This window comes from Melanotaenia boesemani, chromosome 23, assembly GCF_017639745.1.
Source record: "Melanotaenia boesemani isolate fMelBoe1 chromosome 23, fMelBoe1.pri, whole genome shotgun sequence".
Classification (NCBI taxonomy): Eukaryota; Metazoa; Chordata; class Actinopteri; order Atheriniformes; family Melanotaeniidae; genus Melanotaenia; species Melanotaenia boesemani.
In genome coordinates this window covers 4,834,744-4,852,402 of record NC_055704.1, presented here as the reverse complement: position 1 = coordinate 4,852,402, position 17,659 = coordinate 4,834,744, and the positions used below count along the sequence as shown (strand labels likewise).

At 44.0% G+C, this 17,659-nt stretch overlaps 1 protein-coding gene across 1 annotated transcript in view; it reads right to left on the bottom strand.

Annotated features, from left to right (window-relative positions):
* The window catches only part of stab2 (stabilin 2), a 140,937-nt gene that overhangs the window by 44,010 nt on the left and 79,268 nt on the right, over window positions 1–17,659 (bottom strand). The window contains exons 43-47 of the mRNA XM_041977111.1: window positions 13,814–13,887; window positions 13,670–13,741; window positions 11,861–11,980; window positions 11,748–11,792; window positions 11,587–11,673 (exon numbers count right to left, since the gene is read on the bottom strand). Of these exons, the coding sequence (XP_041833045.1) occupies window positions 11,587–11,673; window positions 11,748–11,792; window positions 11,861–11,980; window positions 13,670–13,741; window positions 13,814–13,887 (398 nt within the window). The remainder of the gene's footprint in view (window positions 1–11,586; window positions 11,674–11,747; window positions 11,793–11,860; window positions 11,981–13,669; window positions 13,742–13,813; window positions 13,888–17,659) is intronic.

Sequence of the window (17,659 nt, the reverse complement as noted above, 5' to 3'; positions counted from 1 at the left end):
CCGCCCCCTGGGAACAGGAGGTCCCACCATTTTAACCCTTTATCCTCTGTATAACTAATTCTAACTCATTTATATCATCCTTCATGAACTCATGGTTGAAAATATCACTGACTGCTTACAGCATCATGATTAAAATGGCTTTCTGTGATGGTTTAAATCATTCGCCATTATACAGGAAGTGGCACTAACCCTGCTGTCAGTTGACCAATTGAGCTGATATTTTCCTGTTCTCATTAGAGTTCCATCCTCAACATCGTCCTGCATTAAAACAACTTTACCACCATCTAGTGGCCACGTGGAATTTTCCTCTTGATGAAATCATGCTCCAGTTTGTGGGAATTCAACACAGTTTGTAAGAAACATGGTCATGAATGCTTCAGATGTCATCACTGGACAGGCTGAGGTGCAAGTTGATCCTCTCATGCGGAAAATCGCCTCTTGATGGAGATAAACTCTGGAAGAATGGGAATATGGCTGTGGGCGAGAGGGGCCGCGCTGCAGGAGGGAGGTTGCTAGGTGATGGGGCGGTGCAATAGGCCGAAGCGGCGCCAGAGGTGCGAGGGCCTCCAACGCTGCTTGCAGCTTTAATTAAAATTTGTTTTGGTTGGTCCAGGTTTCTGTGTGGGTACGGTTTCATCAGTGTTAGTGACAGTGGGAATGCATCATTACTAACTATGTGGTAGTTAATTTTGCTGGTGGATATTCCATTTATCTCTTCAGCTGGTGGCAAATTCAGAGTTTTCACTCAGTGCTTTCTTTAATGCTGAGTTTGCAAATATGCCAGCATCTCCGGCACGGCCAGTTGCCCTCACGTCTACATATGTCAACTTGTGATTTTCATTTACAAGAGCTAAAAGTACAACACTGAAGAAATGTTTGTAGTTGAAGTACTCTGAACCACTGTTTTCTGGCTGTTGGATGGCAATGTGTTTGCCATCAATTGCTCCGACGCAACAAGGATAGTTCCACCTCTCCTTGAATTCCTTGGCAATTTCCATCCATTCGCCTGTCTTTGTCGGGACCTGAAAAAAAGAGATATTTAATGTTTGCTTTTAATTTAATAATTTCAGCCATCACCATCTTGATAAAACTGGCAGTGAGGACACCATTGACGTGCTAGATGATGGCCAAAGTGAAGACCCCAATGATGCATCTTCTCTCTTTGAAAGTGAAGCTGATGAAGGAGAAAGCAGTACAAGCACATCTAATAATAATAATAATAATAATAATGGATTAGATTTATATAGCGCTTTTCAAGGCACCCAAAGCGCTTTACATTGTGAATCCATTATTCATCCACTCCTCACTCATACCTGGTGATGGTAAGCTACGTATGTAGCCACAGCTGCCCTGGGGCAAGCTGACGGAAACGTGGCTGCCAGTCTGCGCCTACGGCCTCTCCGACCATCACCGAACATTCATCCACACATTCATACACCAGCGATGCCAACACTGGAGGCAAGGAGGGTTAAGTGTCTTGCCTAAGGACACAACGACAGATGACTGCGGGAGCGGGAATCAAACCGCCGACCTTCCGATCATTGGACGACCTGCTCTACCGCCTGAGCCACTGCCGCCCCAATCTACCTACATCTACATCTACATCTACCCCCAAATTCACAAAACAACCCATCATACGACCAAACAATCTGAAACGGCAACGAGATGCTGAAGAATATCAGTTGATAAAAGGGTTGGCTGAGTCAGTTACTCAGAGAAACAAGGCTCAAAAAAATTCAGTGGAAGATGATACAGTTTGTACATTTGGTCGGTATGTCACACAAACATTGTCTGATTTTGATCCATACACTAGAAACATTCCATATTAATAATATTTTATTTCAGGCACAAATGGGAACACTTGGCCAAAATACACACCACATCAGCCCAAGACCACCACCAATGTTTAACCACCAGCCACAACCATTTCATCCCCGACATGAGTGGGTCGGTCCCAAACAAGTACACAACCCTGTTTATCAAAATCATGTCTCAGTTGACAACGACCAAGTGTACGAAACACTGTAATATTTTCATTGCAAATATTGTGTATACATACAAAGTTTATATTTTTTACTTTGGGTTTGTGTGTGTGTGTGTGTGTCAGTGCCACTTCACAGCCTCCACACCAGTGAGTGTCAGTGTGTGAGTCAGTGTGCATGTATTATCTTCCTCACCTCAGCTTTTATGTTTGTCTTTTGATTTTATCAACCTCCCAACACAGAGTGACACAGTTGAGACCTCTAAAGAAATTAAGACTAGGTCCATGTTATTGTTTACAATTCTGTTCATTGTTTGAAATGAATGTTTACAAACATTTTTCTTTCATTCACAGATGGTCTAATGTGTGATTCTACTGTTCTATTTTTTGGAACATATTAAACTAATAGAGCATTTATTTTTGTAAACTGCATTATTTAATAACTTGTTGCATCTGTAGTGCATAATGTTGTGTTTGAATAAAATGCAATTCATTACCTTCATATACTGCTCCCTCATTGTGCTGTACAACGGCTGGCATGTCTCATCAACAATATTTGAGACTGTCCTTTCTCCAGTTCTGAATTGAAATGCCAGACTTTGAAATGTTCCACCTCAAAATATAGAAACATTAAAATCTTATGAGCTTTACAAAGATAAAGGATCAAAATCTTAACCATAAATTACAACGAATCAAGATCACCTTTTACAATATAAACCACAATTGTCATACCAAGGGAGGCAAGCATAATATAGTTGGGATGGCCTTGCTTTTTCTAACAACTAGGGCCAGCCACTGTCATCCTGCATGCAATGTAATTTACATTGTAAAAAACATACCTGTAGCCAGGAATCTGAGCGTGATGGCAAGCCTCTCTCCGGGACTGATACTCTGTCGCATCGCGGTATCAACCTTGTGGATTCTCTGTCCAGGCAGTGGTATTGCTGGAAGATTCTGGAACTTCGAGGCGTATCTCTCGGAGAAGATTAGCATAAACTCCTTGCACTTTCCTCCTTTGCAGCAATGACCTCGCCCATGTTCTCCTAACTTTAGAACGCCGGTGATGGCAGCACCTCATCAACAGAAGGAGAATATTTCCTCCATATCCATCTCTGTCAACGTTTCATTCATTTCTGACAAGAGGGGGCTACCATCTTGGAATCATGTGAGCGGAGGGTGCGTCTTGATTGAATTTCCAGCTAAGCTTATTGAGTAAGCTTAGCTGGTGGCAGGTAAGTGACGCTAATGCTGTAGGTGACGTAGTTCCGGGGAGACGGCAGATTCAAACTAGGCGCGCCCAAACATTTATACTTTCATTCAATTGTATTTTGTGCCAGCCTAATCAAAATATTCTTTAAAGTAGGAAAATAGTGTCTTTAAAAGGTACACTCTGGAGCACAGCGAGGAGGATTTGGCCAGCCTGACAGATTTTATAGATCGTTGTTATGACAGAATCGTCATGGGGAAACCAAACAACACGTCCACCCCCTCCACCTCATCTAAGTCCAAGAGACAGCGAAATGAGGATTCACCTGGAGCTATTTCACCACCGGGGAACGACTCAACAGATGTTCTGATCTCTATAGATAAGAAACTCAGTAGTTTTGATGCGCGTTTGAGCCTGGTAGAAATTCTCCGCAAGGAGTTCCAGGCGCTACGTGAATCACTAGAATTCAGCCAGAAGCAGGTGGAAACTCTGGCTGTAGAAAATGCTGGTCTCAGAGAGTCGGTAAAATCCCTCACCGAGGGCTTGACTCGTCTCTCGGAGGAAAATCAGAAGATGAAGGAAAAGGTGATCGATCTGCAGGCGAGGAGCATGAGGGAGAACCTGGTATTTGCAGGGATTCCAGAGCAGACGGAGGAGGACCCCGAGACCACGGTGAAAAACTTCATCAAAACCCACCTGAAGCTCCCGGAGGAAATGGTGAAAAACATCTCCTTTCACAGAGTCCATCGGCTTGGCGGGAGGAAACCCGGGTCCAGCAGACCAAGACCTATTGTAGCGAAGTTCGTCAGCTTCAAACAGAAGGAGCAGGTGAAGAACCAGGGCCACGAACTGAAGGGAACGAACTTTGGAGTAAACGACCAATATCCGAGAGAGATTCTGGACCGACGGAGAGTCCTGTTTCCAATCAGGAGGAAATCCATCACGCAAGGTGCTCGCGCTGTCATCGCAGTGGATAAATTATTTATTAATGGACAGCTGTACAGCGACCCGGACATCACTCCGTGGCTCTACTGACTTGGTATGTGCTTTAATTTTCCTGTTTTCTCAGTAGATCATGTTATATCCTTAAAACTGCCATAAAAGATAATTTGGTTAACAGTAAATCCACTGCCCGTCTTCACTACACTGCTCTCAGCAAAGATGCGTTTTTTAAATGACTTTTTTCCTTTGGCACTGTCGCTCTTTTCACTCTTTACACTTCTTCTCTCCGACCCTTCAACGGTTAACGGTAACACTTGTCATTATATTATATACACATCAGCACTTTTCATGATTCACAGGAACACACACAGAACAGCACAAGTGCACATACATCTCTGTCACAACCAGCTGGCACATACACATGCACGCGGAGAAGCAGTGGGATGCACGCACACACGCTTCAGTAATATGCATATAGCCCTCATTTCTGTGGTTGGTTCATGAACGAACTCACATTTGTCACTTGGAATGTGCGTGGAGCTGGCACAAGGGAAAAGAGGTTAAAAATTTTTAATCGTTTGCAAGAAATGAAAGCAGATATAATATTACTCCAAGAGACTCATTTATCAAACTCAACAATAGATCTTCTCTCAACAACCCAGTTTCCACACGTGTATTCAGCTTGTTATAATTCTAGGCAGAGAGGAGTAGCAACTCTTATTAATAGAAGGTTAAATTTTGATATAGATAATACAATCATAGATCCAGAAGGCAGATTTATAATAGTTACATTATCTATTAAAAATGTTAAGTTATGTATTGCAAATATATATGGTCCAAATGTAGATGATCCCTCCTTCTTTCACTCCCTCTTCGCCTCACTCTATGGTCATTCAGATATCACACTAATTGTAGGAGGTGATTTTAACATTATACTGGACAAACAAAGTACCACAGGAGCTCATCGAGTCTGGAAATCCTCAGAAACTGTAAAACAGTACATGAAGGATTTTGGTCTCTGTGATGCTTGGCGCTCTAACCATCCCACACTAAGAGAATACACCTTCTTCTCTTCAGTTCACCATTCCTATTCTAGATTAGATTATTTCTTAACTAGCAGCTCGCTGATGAATGACATGTCAGAAATCAAAATCCATCCTATTAGCATTAGTGATCACGCACCAGTATCATTCACTCTGAGAAGTAAGAGCAATAAACCAGCAACTAGAAACTGGAGATTTAATACGTCACTACTTAAAGATCCTGAGTTTATCAGCTACTTTAAAAGAGAATGGTCCTTATATCTAGAAAATGCCGACTTGCCAGAAACTTCAGCGTGTGTTCTTTGGGAAGCAGGAAAAGCAGTAATGAGAGGGAAAATTATTTCCTTTTCTTCTCATAAGAAAAAGAAGGAAACTTTGAGAATTTCAGAGTTAGAACTCAGAATTAAATCCTTAGAGGACGCTTACCATTTCTCCCCAGAAGAACACATACTAAATGTTATAAGGAAAGCTAAACTTGAATTTAATGAAATAATAGATAAAAAGACGCAGTTCTTGGTGCAAAGACTTCGCTTGGAGAATTTTGAGCATGGCAACAAATCCGGAAGGTTCCTGGCTAATCAGTTAAAAACAAAGGAGAAAACAACCATCTCCTCTGTCAGAGATCCAGAAGGAAACATCAGCCACGACCCTGACAAGCTAAATAACACTTTCAAAGAATTCTATAAAACATTATATACATCACAACTAACTACAACAGATGACAATATTGATAAATTTCTTAGTAACATTAATCTTCCACAATTAAAACATGAAGATAAAATGGTCTTGGATTCCCCCCTTTCAGTCAGCGAACTCCAAGAAGCTCTCCAGCATATGCCCAACAATAAAGCTCCGGGTCCAGATGGTTACCCAGCAGAATTCTACAAAGAATTCTGGACAATGCTGGCACCCACTTTCTACAATATGATATTAGAAATAAAGGAAAAACAAAAAATACCTTCAAATATGAACCTAGCCAATATTACTCTACTATTAAAACCAGGTAAAGACCCGACACTTCCATCCAGTTACCGTCCAATTTCATTAATAAATGTAGATCTTAAAATAATTAGCAAACTTTGGCCAGAAGAATAGAAAAAATAACCCCTCTAATAATACATCCTGGCCAAACAGGCTTTATTAAAGGTAGACATTCCTCTACTAACATGCGTAGATTAATTAACATCATAGATTATTCTACTCTACATAATCTGGAATCCACAGTAATTTCTTTAGACGCAGAAAAAGCGTTTGACCGAGTAAACTGGAAATTTTTATTTGCAACGTTAAACAAATTTGGGTTTGGGTCATCTTTCATAGATTGGATAAAAATATTATATAACAACCCAAATGCATGTGTAAAGACCAATGATCAAACCTCTCCAAGCTTCTGTTTGCAGAGAGGCACCAGACAGGGCTGCCCGCTTTCTCCATCACTCTTTGCTATTTTTATTGAACCTCTAGCTGCTGCCATAAGACAAAATAAAGAGATTAAAGGAATCCATGCCAAAAATATAGAACACAAGATAAGTCTTTATGCTGATGACGTATTACTTTTTCTCCAGAACTCACCAACGTCTCTCCCCCAGACAATCACACTTATTAACACATTCTCATCAATATCTGAATACTCTATTAACTGGTATAAGACTATTATTATGCCCATCAACTGTGACCTACAAAACATACCCAATACTACAATACAGTCTGGAAACATTAGATATCTAGGCATAAACATTTCCCCCAGGTTATCAGAACTAACAAAGCTAAATTATGTCCAGCTAATTAAAGCAATAGAGGATGATCTCTCACGGTGGAGGCGCTTACCCATATCACTCATGGGGAGGGTTGCCACAGTTAAAATGATGGCTCTATCTAAAGTAAACTACCTGTTTTCAATGATACCCACTAAACCATCCTCCAGTTGGTTTAAGTCACTGGACTCACATATATCTAAATTTTTATGGAAAAATAAGCCATCACGTATCAGTCTAAAAACTTTACAACAGACTAAAGATAGAGGCGGATTGGAGCTACCCGACTTTAATCATGTTTTCTTAGCTAACAAGCTGCAGTATATCTCCAAACGGCTTAAACCTAGCAGTCTGGATGAAACATGGTTAGATGTAGAGCAAGCATTGTGTGAGGATGTGTTTATCTCTGACCTGCCATTCATCAGCTCAACCATCAAAACACATAAGTGTTTTAAAAGCATCAATATCAGTTCCTCATTAGTGGCTTGGTGGGATTTTCTAAAAATAACCAAATCCTCACTTTTTCCATGTAAGTTTACACCCCTCTGGAACAACCCTGACATCCTGCAAAACAAAAAGCTTATCAATTTTACTCAATGGAAAAATAAAGGAATAAAACAGTTAGAACATATAATAGAAAATGGAAACTTCTTATCATTTAATATTCTCACTTCACAATATGGAATCAGTAGCAAAACATTTTTAGAATATCACCAGCTTAAATCTATTATATGTAAAAAATATACCATTAATCAATTAAACTTACAGCTACCTATTAGGGTGGCAGAATTCATGAATCTCAATGCCCCAAAGCTATTATCAAAAACATATAGACTATTATCTAAACTAGAAGACTCAATCTGTCTTCCAACTTCAAAATGGGAGGGTGACTTATCCAGTAACTTTAATAAAGATAAATGGTTACAAATATGTTTAAACACCTTTAAAATGACTAAAAATTCAAATATGCAACTAATACAATTCAAAATTCTGCATAGAACTCATTATACAGGACAAAGGATGTTCAGGATGGGTCTGTCACAATCAAACATCTGCACACACTGCAATGAAAACACACCAGATAACTACCTCCATGCCTTGTGGTCCTGCACACCTGTCCGCAGGTTCTGGCTTCAGGTATGTGTGGACATGTCAACATGGTTTAAATGTAATATTCCTACAATCCCCGCACTATGTCTACTAGGTGACTTGGGTGACATTAATATGGCAATTAACTCTGCACACATGATACGCACAGCATTATGCATCGCAAAGAAAACTATCCTTGTGAACTGGAAAAACAAAAATAATCTGTGTATTCAGCAGTTTAGGAATCTCTTAGTTGACCACATCAGTAATGAGACAATGTCTGCCTCCTCAAAGAACTATTCGGCTGAATCTCATTCCTTCTGGTCCCCTGTGCTTAGTTCCATCACTTAGTGTAGGTGGAGGACTGTGACCTCGTTGCTATGGGGGTATGAGAAATGGCCAGGAGTGACTGGTGGTTGCGGGTCCTTTGTGGTTGCCCGTGATGCGGGACCGGGCTGCTCTGTGGTGGGGGTGGCTCTGAGTCTGGCCCCGTCGGGGGCTGTGGGGGCCAGCGGTTGGAGTCGCCTCGTGGCGGGGGGTGAGGCCACTGGTGGTGCCTGGGTTGGTGGGCGTCGGTCCTGAGCCGGGTGGCCGGGCTATTCTGGGGCGGGCTGGGCTGGGGTTCTGGGCTCTGGTGCCCGGGGGTGGTCCTCCTCCCTCCGGGGTGGTGGGCTCCGTATGTGCCTGGGGTCAGGGCCTGCCTGGATGTGCTGCCGTGGTGTGGGTTGGTGCATGCCCTGGTGTCTGGTTGACACCCTGGGACCCAGGGTATGGCCCGGGGGCAGGGGGGGTGTAGGGGTTTGAAGGAGGGCTGAGTGGGATTCGGGGGATTATAGGGGGAGGTGCTGGGGTGTGAGACAGGGATGTTTGGATGTTGTGTGTGTGTGTCTATACTTTGGATGTTTGTGTGAATGGGGGGGTATGTTTGTGTTAGGATGAGTGGGGGTGTGTCTGGGGAGTGAGAGTGGGAGGGTTGGATGCTGTGCGAGTGTTTATATTTTTTGGATGGGGCTGAGAGGGAATATGTGAGTTATGATGAGTGGGAGTGTGCAAGGAAATAGGTGTGTGCATGTGTTTCTGTGTGTGGTCGGGGCGGGGGGGCTGGGCGGGCCTGGGGGGGGGGGGGGGTGCCATGGGTCTGCCGCTGTCCCCATCCTCTCATTCCCCGTTAGGGGTGTGGGAGGGTGGGAACTTTCTAGGGTGGGTGGCGGCTCACTGGCTGCAGTCCCTGAATGGCCCGGTCGTGGGGGGCGGCTTCTCCTGGCCTGTCTTGCCCTGGGGGGCCTCCTGGGGAGCAGGGGTGCCTAATGCCACTAAAGGCTCATCACCTAGAGGGAAGTTTGCTTCCCTCTGGACGTACATCCCCGGATCCCTCTTACTTCCCGCTCTCTCTGTCTCACACACACACACACGTAGGAAGTTGGGAGGCGTGGAGCCATGCGGGGTGGAACGGAGGAGACCATTCAGTGGTCTCCTTGGATGCACCCCGTGGCTGCTCGCCTCTCAGTTTTAATTGCACCGAGACACCAAAACACAAGAAACACAACACACAAACAACACCTGGGGGGCATGGCATGCGGTGCATGGTGGGCAGGGCCACTTAGGTGGCCCGGCTCGCGGCTCATTGCAGTCACTGCCCCTCAATTTTAATCACACACAACACACACTATATAAACAGTCAGGAGCGGGGAGGGAGAGGGTATTGGGGACCTCTTACACCCCTGCTCCTCCTTTGTGTGGCTGGGGGCGGGCAGGGGGGGGAGGGTGGTTGCCCCGGGGCCGGGTCCCGGGGTGGCTGCGCTGGTGGGCTGCTGGCTCTATGGGGGTTGGGGCTCGCTGTCCGCTGGTCCGCCTGGGGTGTCCCCCACGGGGCATGGTGGGTGGGTTGTGTGTGGCGTGATTGTGTGGTGGTGAGTGATTGTGGGTGCGGCACGGGGGAGGGTGTGAGTGTGGGGTTATATGGGGTGCAGGTTGAAGTAGATGGGGAGTGGGGGGAGGGGGCCGATAGCACCCTGGTTCCCGGGGTGTGCGGCTGGAACATCGGGGTGTGTGCTGGCCTACGCCGGGTGGCTGTCTCGGGGGGCTGGTCCTCCTAGGCATGTTGCGGGCCCTCAGCCTTTGGGGGGTGGGGCGGCCGCCTCTGGGCTCCTGGGGCCCTGGGCCCTTCGCTTGGGCTGCCCTGGGTGGGCCAGTCCCTGGCGGGGCCGGCGGCTGCTGATCTTGGCCCACTGGGGCCTGTGCCCCGGGACCGTGGGGGGCTCTTGATGGGGCTCTCCTCTGCCGCCCTTCGGGTGGGGCTCGAGTCGTCTTTGTGGTGGGGTGGCATGGGTTGGTGCTCCGGGTCTGCTGCTGAGGGCCCGGCCCAGGCCCTGGTCTGCCTCTGGCCTCCGTGGAGGCGAGGTCGCATTTGCATGATCTCACTCACCACTCTTCATCACTGATCACTCCTTGTTTCTCATGCTCTGCATGCTGACACAGTCACTGAGTTGTCTAGTGGGTTTTTAATACTAAGCGATAAATATATATAAAAAAAATCTTTTGTATTTTTCCTGTGAGTTAGTATCTGGTTGCTGTTATGTCTTTTCGATTTGATTTGGTTATTATTTAAAAACTCTTAATGACTGGCAGCCCTGTTTTTTTTTTTTTTTTTTTTTTTTTTCTGTGTGTGTGTTTCTGCTTTTGTAAAAGTTGTAGGAAATTTCTGGTGTGTTCATGTACAGGTGTAACAGTTTGTTGTCTGGTGATGGTGTGGATTGAAGGGTCGTTTCCTTCTGTCTGTGATCTTTTTGTCTCCTTTCTTCTTTCCCTTTTGCTCTTTTTGCTATTTTCCATCTTTTTCTGTCCCCTCCGGTCAGGTCCAGCAAGATTACATAGATTCCGTGATTCAAAGTAAATAAATAAATAAATTAATCACATTATCAAGAGGAGCCTTACCCATAGGCCTCCCCTTGGCAGAGCAAATTTGTTCAGCACGATATAGCAACCAGATTATCATTTTGCGTGCTATGATGCTGGACAGGACAAGTTAAAAAAAAAAAAAAAAAAAAAAAAAGAATTTCTGCCCTCAGCATGTAACTTTTGTAGCACGCAGACGGTGAGTTTTTTGCCTCGTGAAGCTCTCTGCTGAGAAAACAGTCTCAAATGACTTTTAGCTCAATAGATAGTTCTTGTGTGCCACTTACATATTTCACATACATTGTCATAATCATTTCATACTTGTTTTATTAGATACTGCTTTAGTGATAGTTTAAACTGAGTTTTACTATTTGTTTGTGAGATTTATTTGGGTAGGGTATTGGTATTGTTAAAATTAAGGACCAAAAGTGACTAGTGTGTGTGTGTGTGTGTGTGAGTGAGTAAGTGTATGTTCCATCAATTGATTTTAGATATTTTACATTATTGGTTTAATATTTTGAGAATAGGTATTGGCTTGGACCCAAGGAAGAATAGCAGCAGCTATAAGCTGTAGCCAATGAAGATCCACAGTAATAAACAATAAACAAACATGAACTTCTTTATGAGGCTGAAACACGACCACAGAATGGGTCACATCAGAACTGAGTGACTGACCATGGATAAGGATTTGGATCTGTAGATCTGAAGCTCCGGAACGAAGACAGTGAACGGGCCCCGACCATTCAGGGAAACCTCCATCGTCTGAAATCAGAGTTCACTTCAGTTAAGGTGCTTCTGCCTCCAGGGGCAAAACAGTTCGATGGGTCATCACTCACCACCATATCAAAGTAAAAGTTCTTCAAGCCCCTTGCCTTGATCTCCTGCAGAGAGTAAACAGTCAGTCTGAGAAAACATAGCCTGATCTGATGTGCAGACTTTAGAGGCTCACCTTTTCCACGGTGCCTTTACACTTTATACCATCCCCGACGTAGCTCCCCAGACACTTACAGGATCGAGTGCCAGGACCCGTCATGTTGCAGACAGCAAACCTGTGACAGCCACCGTTTTTCTGGAAACATCAAGTTGTTGTAAAAAAATTGCACTTCTTCTCTTTAGGTTCATAGAAAAGGTGAACAGAAAGAACTCAGACGCTTATAGCAGCAACAGAGATGCAGCAAAAATCAGGAGAAGCAAGAAAAGACACAATTTCTGATCTTTCTAGGGAGCATGTAGAATAAAACACTAGACTCAGACCAGACTGAGCAGAGATGGACCAGGTCATAGATTTCAAGTCTTTCTAGCTTCAAAAGGAAAGGCTGTTTCCGTAAAAGTGGTTGCATGTTTAGAAATGCTATCTAGAGGTAGCTCTGGTTACTCGATTCATCTGGTCAGAGGTCGAGTAAACTAAGAACTTAAGGGAACGAGGTGTTTTGTATAATTTTATAAACCCCCGTTTTTCAAATGGACCAGAGTTTGCTTCTTTGGTCCGAACCAGGTGACCCTGGTCAAATAGCACCACTTAAAAATCAATGGGATATTTTAGGTCATAGAGGTCCTGAGAGGGAGTATCTAATACTACATACTGTAAATATTACAAATGCAATCAAATTAATGCTGCTGCCAATCTTTGACATATCCAAGACTCTAATCAAAAACATAATAAAAAAGAAAAAAATACAAGCAAGGTCTTTTTCCTTTTTTCTAAACCCATCCTCTTGATATAAATTAGGAAAAGTAAGTTTATTTGTAAAGCACAGTTGCACAATCATGTTATGGTCCACTTTCTTAGTCTTAGCGAGGTCTCGAGCAGCGGAGCTCTGAATAAGCTGCAGGTATCTAATTGATTTTTTTAGGTAGAACCTAAAAAAAACACTTACAATAATCAAGCCAACTAAAGATGAAAGCATGGACTATTTTTTCCTGGTCCTGCTGTGACATCAGATCTTTTGATAGTCTAAGTCCATCACTACACCCAGATTTCTGTCCCAGTTGGTGGTTTTTAGGTCTGAGTTCATCACCACATCTATATTTCTGGCCTGGTTGGTGGTTTTTAGGTCTGAATTCCATCACTTCATCCAGATTTTTGGCCTGGTCGGTGGTTTTTAGGTGTTTATAATGAAGCTCTGTGGTGACTTTAAATTGTTCCTCTTTGGCTCCAAAGACCATCACCTCAGTTTTGTTTACCAAGAGCCTGAACAGGGCCTCTGTTAGAAGCAGGTAATAAATAATTCAAATTTAAACTGGCATTTAAAGGGTTTAAAATCCTAGCAGGTTTAAGTTTAAGTCATTTATAAAAGAAAAAAAAGCAGAAAAATATTGATGTTTGATGATTTTATAGCAGTTTTTCTGTGTGATTATATAGATTCTAACTGGGTCTGGACCTAAAACAGACCCCTGAGAAAAACCCAGAGATGGGGCAGAGGATCACAACACCAACCTCAATCAATAAACAGTCACACAATATTCCTTAGCATAGGGACATGTGATATCATTCATAACTTGCTGCAGAGGTACTTCCTGTACATCATTCCTTTTGGACACTGGTGCAGACATTTATTTCCCCTCATCTAGACCCCTCTGCTGCCTTTCTGACTTTATTTAAACTTTTCTAAATCCTCCATCATTTCTCATTCTTATTGTTTACCTGCAAAATGAATGAAGGAAGGAGGAAAACCGACCTTCATCTCGTTAAATGAACCTTTATCCAGCCACATCCAGCAATTCCACCACATCATCCTCACACCAACGACGAGCTCACCTTCTTACACAAGTCCACCATGTTGCAGTTCTGTCCGTCTTTGTAGTAACCTGCACTGCAGATGCAGGACGTCTGCCCAGGAAAAGATGAATTATACATGAAGGCAGTGAACACATCACACTTTCATCTTTACACTTGTCTCACTTTGTTTGGTCCCACATGAATACAGTCTGCGTTGGCATGGCAACCTCCGTTTCCCTCCAAGCATGGATTTATCTCTGTGGAAATGACAAACATCTTTTAGTATTGAGTGTTTTTAAATTCAGTTAGAAAATGTAAACAACAACAACAACAAAAAACATAAATTATTCACTGTAATGTTAATATTCATTCATATTTGAAAAACCCGGATGTGCTGACCCGGGTGGCACCAAAACTTCTGAGATATCAAACTGAACGTTTCTTGTTTTCATGTGGTTGGCTGTAAAGTAATATGTTACTGCACTCAGATTACTTTGTGGTAACTTATGATGTTCGTTGTTATTTTTGGTGTTAATCTGTTACTGGTCACTTTTGTGAGTTTTGTTGCCACAAGCTGTAGAAGTTAAAGCTCTATCATCCCAAGACCTTTATCACCTCCTTATGCCTAAACATTCTTCAACAAGACTTTAATCTATTGAAGATCTCCAGAACCTTAAATAATGCCCGTAAACCCACCAAAGATTCTAAAGATATCTGTGGTTTTAACAGGAGTTTATCACCAGAACTGACATTTAAACTTTGTCTCCCAATTCAGGAACATCCTGAAAACTCTGAGGAGTCCAAGGCTACTGTTGCTGCTTACATAATTTTGACTTTGCTTTTATACAGAACAACAAAGTAAACAGAATGAATTATTAAATCATTAGTCACAGTAAGTAAAACAAGATTTTAAAAACCTTGTCTAAATGATCTGATGATTACTTTCACTTGATCGTGTGTTATTTAAATTTTGGGCCTGATACAGGAAAAAATGATGAAATCTCAATTTAAAGAAAATACTATTTATTATCCTAAAAACATTTTTCAACAATTTTTTCCATTTAGTATGAGAAAAAAAACAATACATTAGAAGAAATGCGACGGCTACCCATCCTAGTATCATGCTCAGTTACACCTTTTTCTTAAAATTCAAACCATAACCAGATAGGCTGAAATAACATCTCTGATTCAGCCTGTTCAGACAGGATAGCAAGCCCCTCCCACTACACTGTCTGTCTCTCTCTCACACACACTCTATCTCTATCTCTCTCTCGTTGTCTGTCTCCCTCAATGTCTCTCTATCTCTGTCTCTCTTTGTCTCTCTCTCTTTCTCGCTCTTTTTCTTGTTTTTCTCTCCCTTTGTCCCTCTCTCTATCTCTCTTTGTCTCTCTCCCTCACTGTCGCTGTCTGTCTGTCTGTCTGTCTGTCTGTCTGTCTCTATCCATCCATCCATCCATTAACTCCCGCTTATCCGGAGTCAGGTCACGGCTGCCTAAGCAGGGAAACCCAGACTGGGATCCCGAGGAGTTCCCAGGCCAGCTAAGAGATGTAGTCCCTCTAGCGTGTCCCTGGTCTTCCCTGGGGCCTATTTTAGGTGGGATGTGCCCGGAACACCTCACCAGGGAGGCGTCCAGGAGGCATCCTGACCAGATGCCCGAGCCACCTCATCTGGCTCCTCTTGATGCGGAGGAGCAGCGACACTGCCCTAAGCCCCTCCCGGATCACTGAGCTTCTCACCCTATCTCTAAGGAAAGCCCTGTCACCCTGTGAAGAAAACTCATTTCGGCTGCTTGTATTCTGGGTCTTTTTCTTTTGGTCACTACCCACAGCTCATGACCATAGGTGAGGGTAGGAACATAGATCGACTGGTAAATCAAGAGCATTTCCTTTTGGCTCAGTTCCCTCTTTATCACAACAGACCAATGCAGAGTCCGCATCACTGCAGACGCCGCACTGATCTGCCTGTCGATCTTCCGCTCCATCCTTCCTTCACTCGTAAACAAGACCCCAAGATACGTGAACTCCTCCACTTGGGGCAGGACCCCATTGCCGATCCTGAGAAGGCACTCCACCCTTTTCCAGCTGAGGACCATGGTCTCAGATTTGGAGGTGCTGATTCTTATCCCAGCCGCTTCACACTTGGCTGCGAATCATTCCAGTGATAGCTGAAGATCATGGCCTGATGAAGCCAACAGAACCGCATCATCCGCAAAGAGCAGAGACCCAATCCTGAGGCCACCAAACCAGATCCCCTCAACATCTCGGCTGCACCTAGAAATTCTGTCCATAAAAGTTATGAACAGAATCGGTGACAAAGGGCAGCCTTGGCAGCAGCAATGCGGACCAAGCTCTGACACCGGTTGTACAAGGACCGGACAGCTCGTACAAGCGGGTTCGGCACTCCATACTCATGGAGTACTCACCACAGGAGTCCCCGGGGGACACGGTCACGGACACGGACTTCCACAAAGCACATGTAGACTGATTGAGCAAACTCCCATGCCCCCTCAAAGACCCTGAAGAGAGTGTAGAACTGGTCCACTGTTCCACGACCGGGACGAAAACCACACTGCTCCTACTCAATCCAAGGTTCGACTATCCGGTGGACCCTTCTCCAGCACCCCTCCAGGTCTCGCTGTCATTGCCCACGTGGCCATTGAAGTCCCCCAAGCAGAACTCCAAAAAGGGTGGGTACTCTGAACTGCTGTGTGGTGCATAAGCACAAACAGTCAGGACCTGTCCCCCCACCTGAGGGCAAAGGAAGGGTACCCTTTCACTCTCTTTGTCTCATTGTCTCTCAGTTTTTCTCTTTGTATCTCTCTCTTTCTGTCTTTCTCTCTGTGTGTCTCTCTTTGTCCCTCTTTCTCTCTCTCTTTGTCTCTTTCTATCGCTCTCTTTCTCTCTTTCATTGTCCTTCTCCGTCTCTCTCCCTTTGTCTCTCACTGTGTTTTTCTCAATGTCTATCTCTGTCTCCCTCTCTCTTTGTCTCTCTTTTTGTCCTTTCCTCTCTCTCTGTCTCTCACTCTTTCTCTCTCCCTTTGTCTGTCTTTCTTTCTTTCTGTCGCTCTCTTTGTTTGTCTCTTGCTCTGTCTTTCTCTTTTTCTTTGGCTCCCTCTCTCTCTCTCTTCCTCTTTGTCTCTCTTTTTGTCCCTTTCTTGTTCTCTCTCTCTTTATCTCTCTCTGTATATTTCAGTGTCCCTACCTGTCTTTCTGTCTCTCTGTGTCTCTCCATCACAGACTCACTCTCTCTTTCTCTGGCTCTCTCAATGTCTATCTCTGTCTCTCTGTTTCTGTCTGTCTCTCTCTTTGTCTCTCTCTCTCTCTCATTCTCTCTCTCTCTCTCTTTCTAGATATAGTTGTTTACTGTTATCTACTGTTTTACTGGCTGTTTATCCGGTTGCTTCACTGGTATTAGGCAGGTTTTTTTCTGCCGGGATGGTGTCAGTAGAGACGCCCTCCTTATCTTTAAAACAAGGGGTTCGGCTACAACCTGATCCTTCTATACCTGTGGAGACAGTTCTCCTAGCTGTAGGGGAACAGGGTGGTCATGCAAACCTTGTTTATGCCTCCAGGATGAATAAAGGTGTGGTGGTTTTTCTGAAGGAGGAGCGGCTTGTCTCTGAGCTAATAGCTAGCGGCGTCTTGCTTAGCGGCGGTTACCTACAGGTTTTGTTGCTTGCAGTGCCGTCCAGCTAAGTTACGATCTCCGGGGTTCTCCGGGGTTCCCCCTTTTATTTCGAGCTGCAGCCTTTTGGAAAAAATAGCGAGTGCTTTCTGCTCAGTTGGTCTGGCTGTAAGAGTGAGAAGCTGAAACATGTTCAGTCTCTAAGGAGGCAGGTGTTTATGTTCCTAAACTCTCCATCACAGTCTCTGGAGGTTTCCTTAAGAGTTAAGCACTACATGGTCTATGCCAGTACAGGGAGCATTAAGTGTTTTGAGCGTGGAGATGTGGGACATAAGCGAGCTTTCTGCCCACATAAATCAGCTGAAGTGTTAGCTGGGGGCTGTGGGGAGTGTGTGGGGAAACCC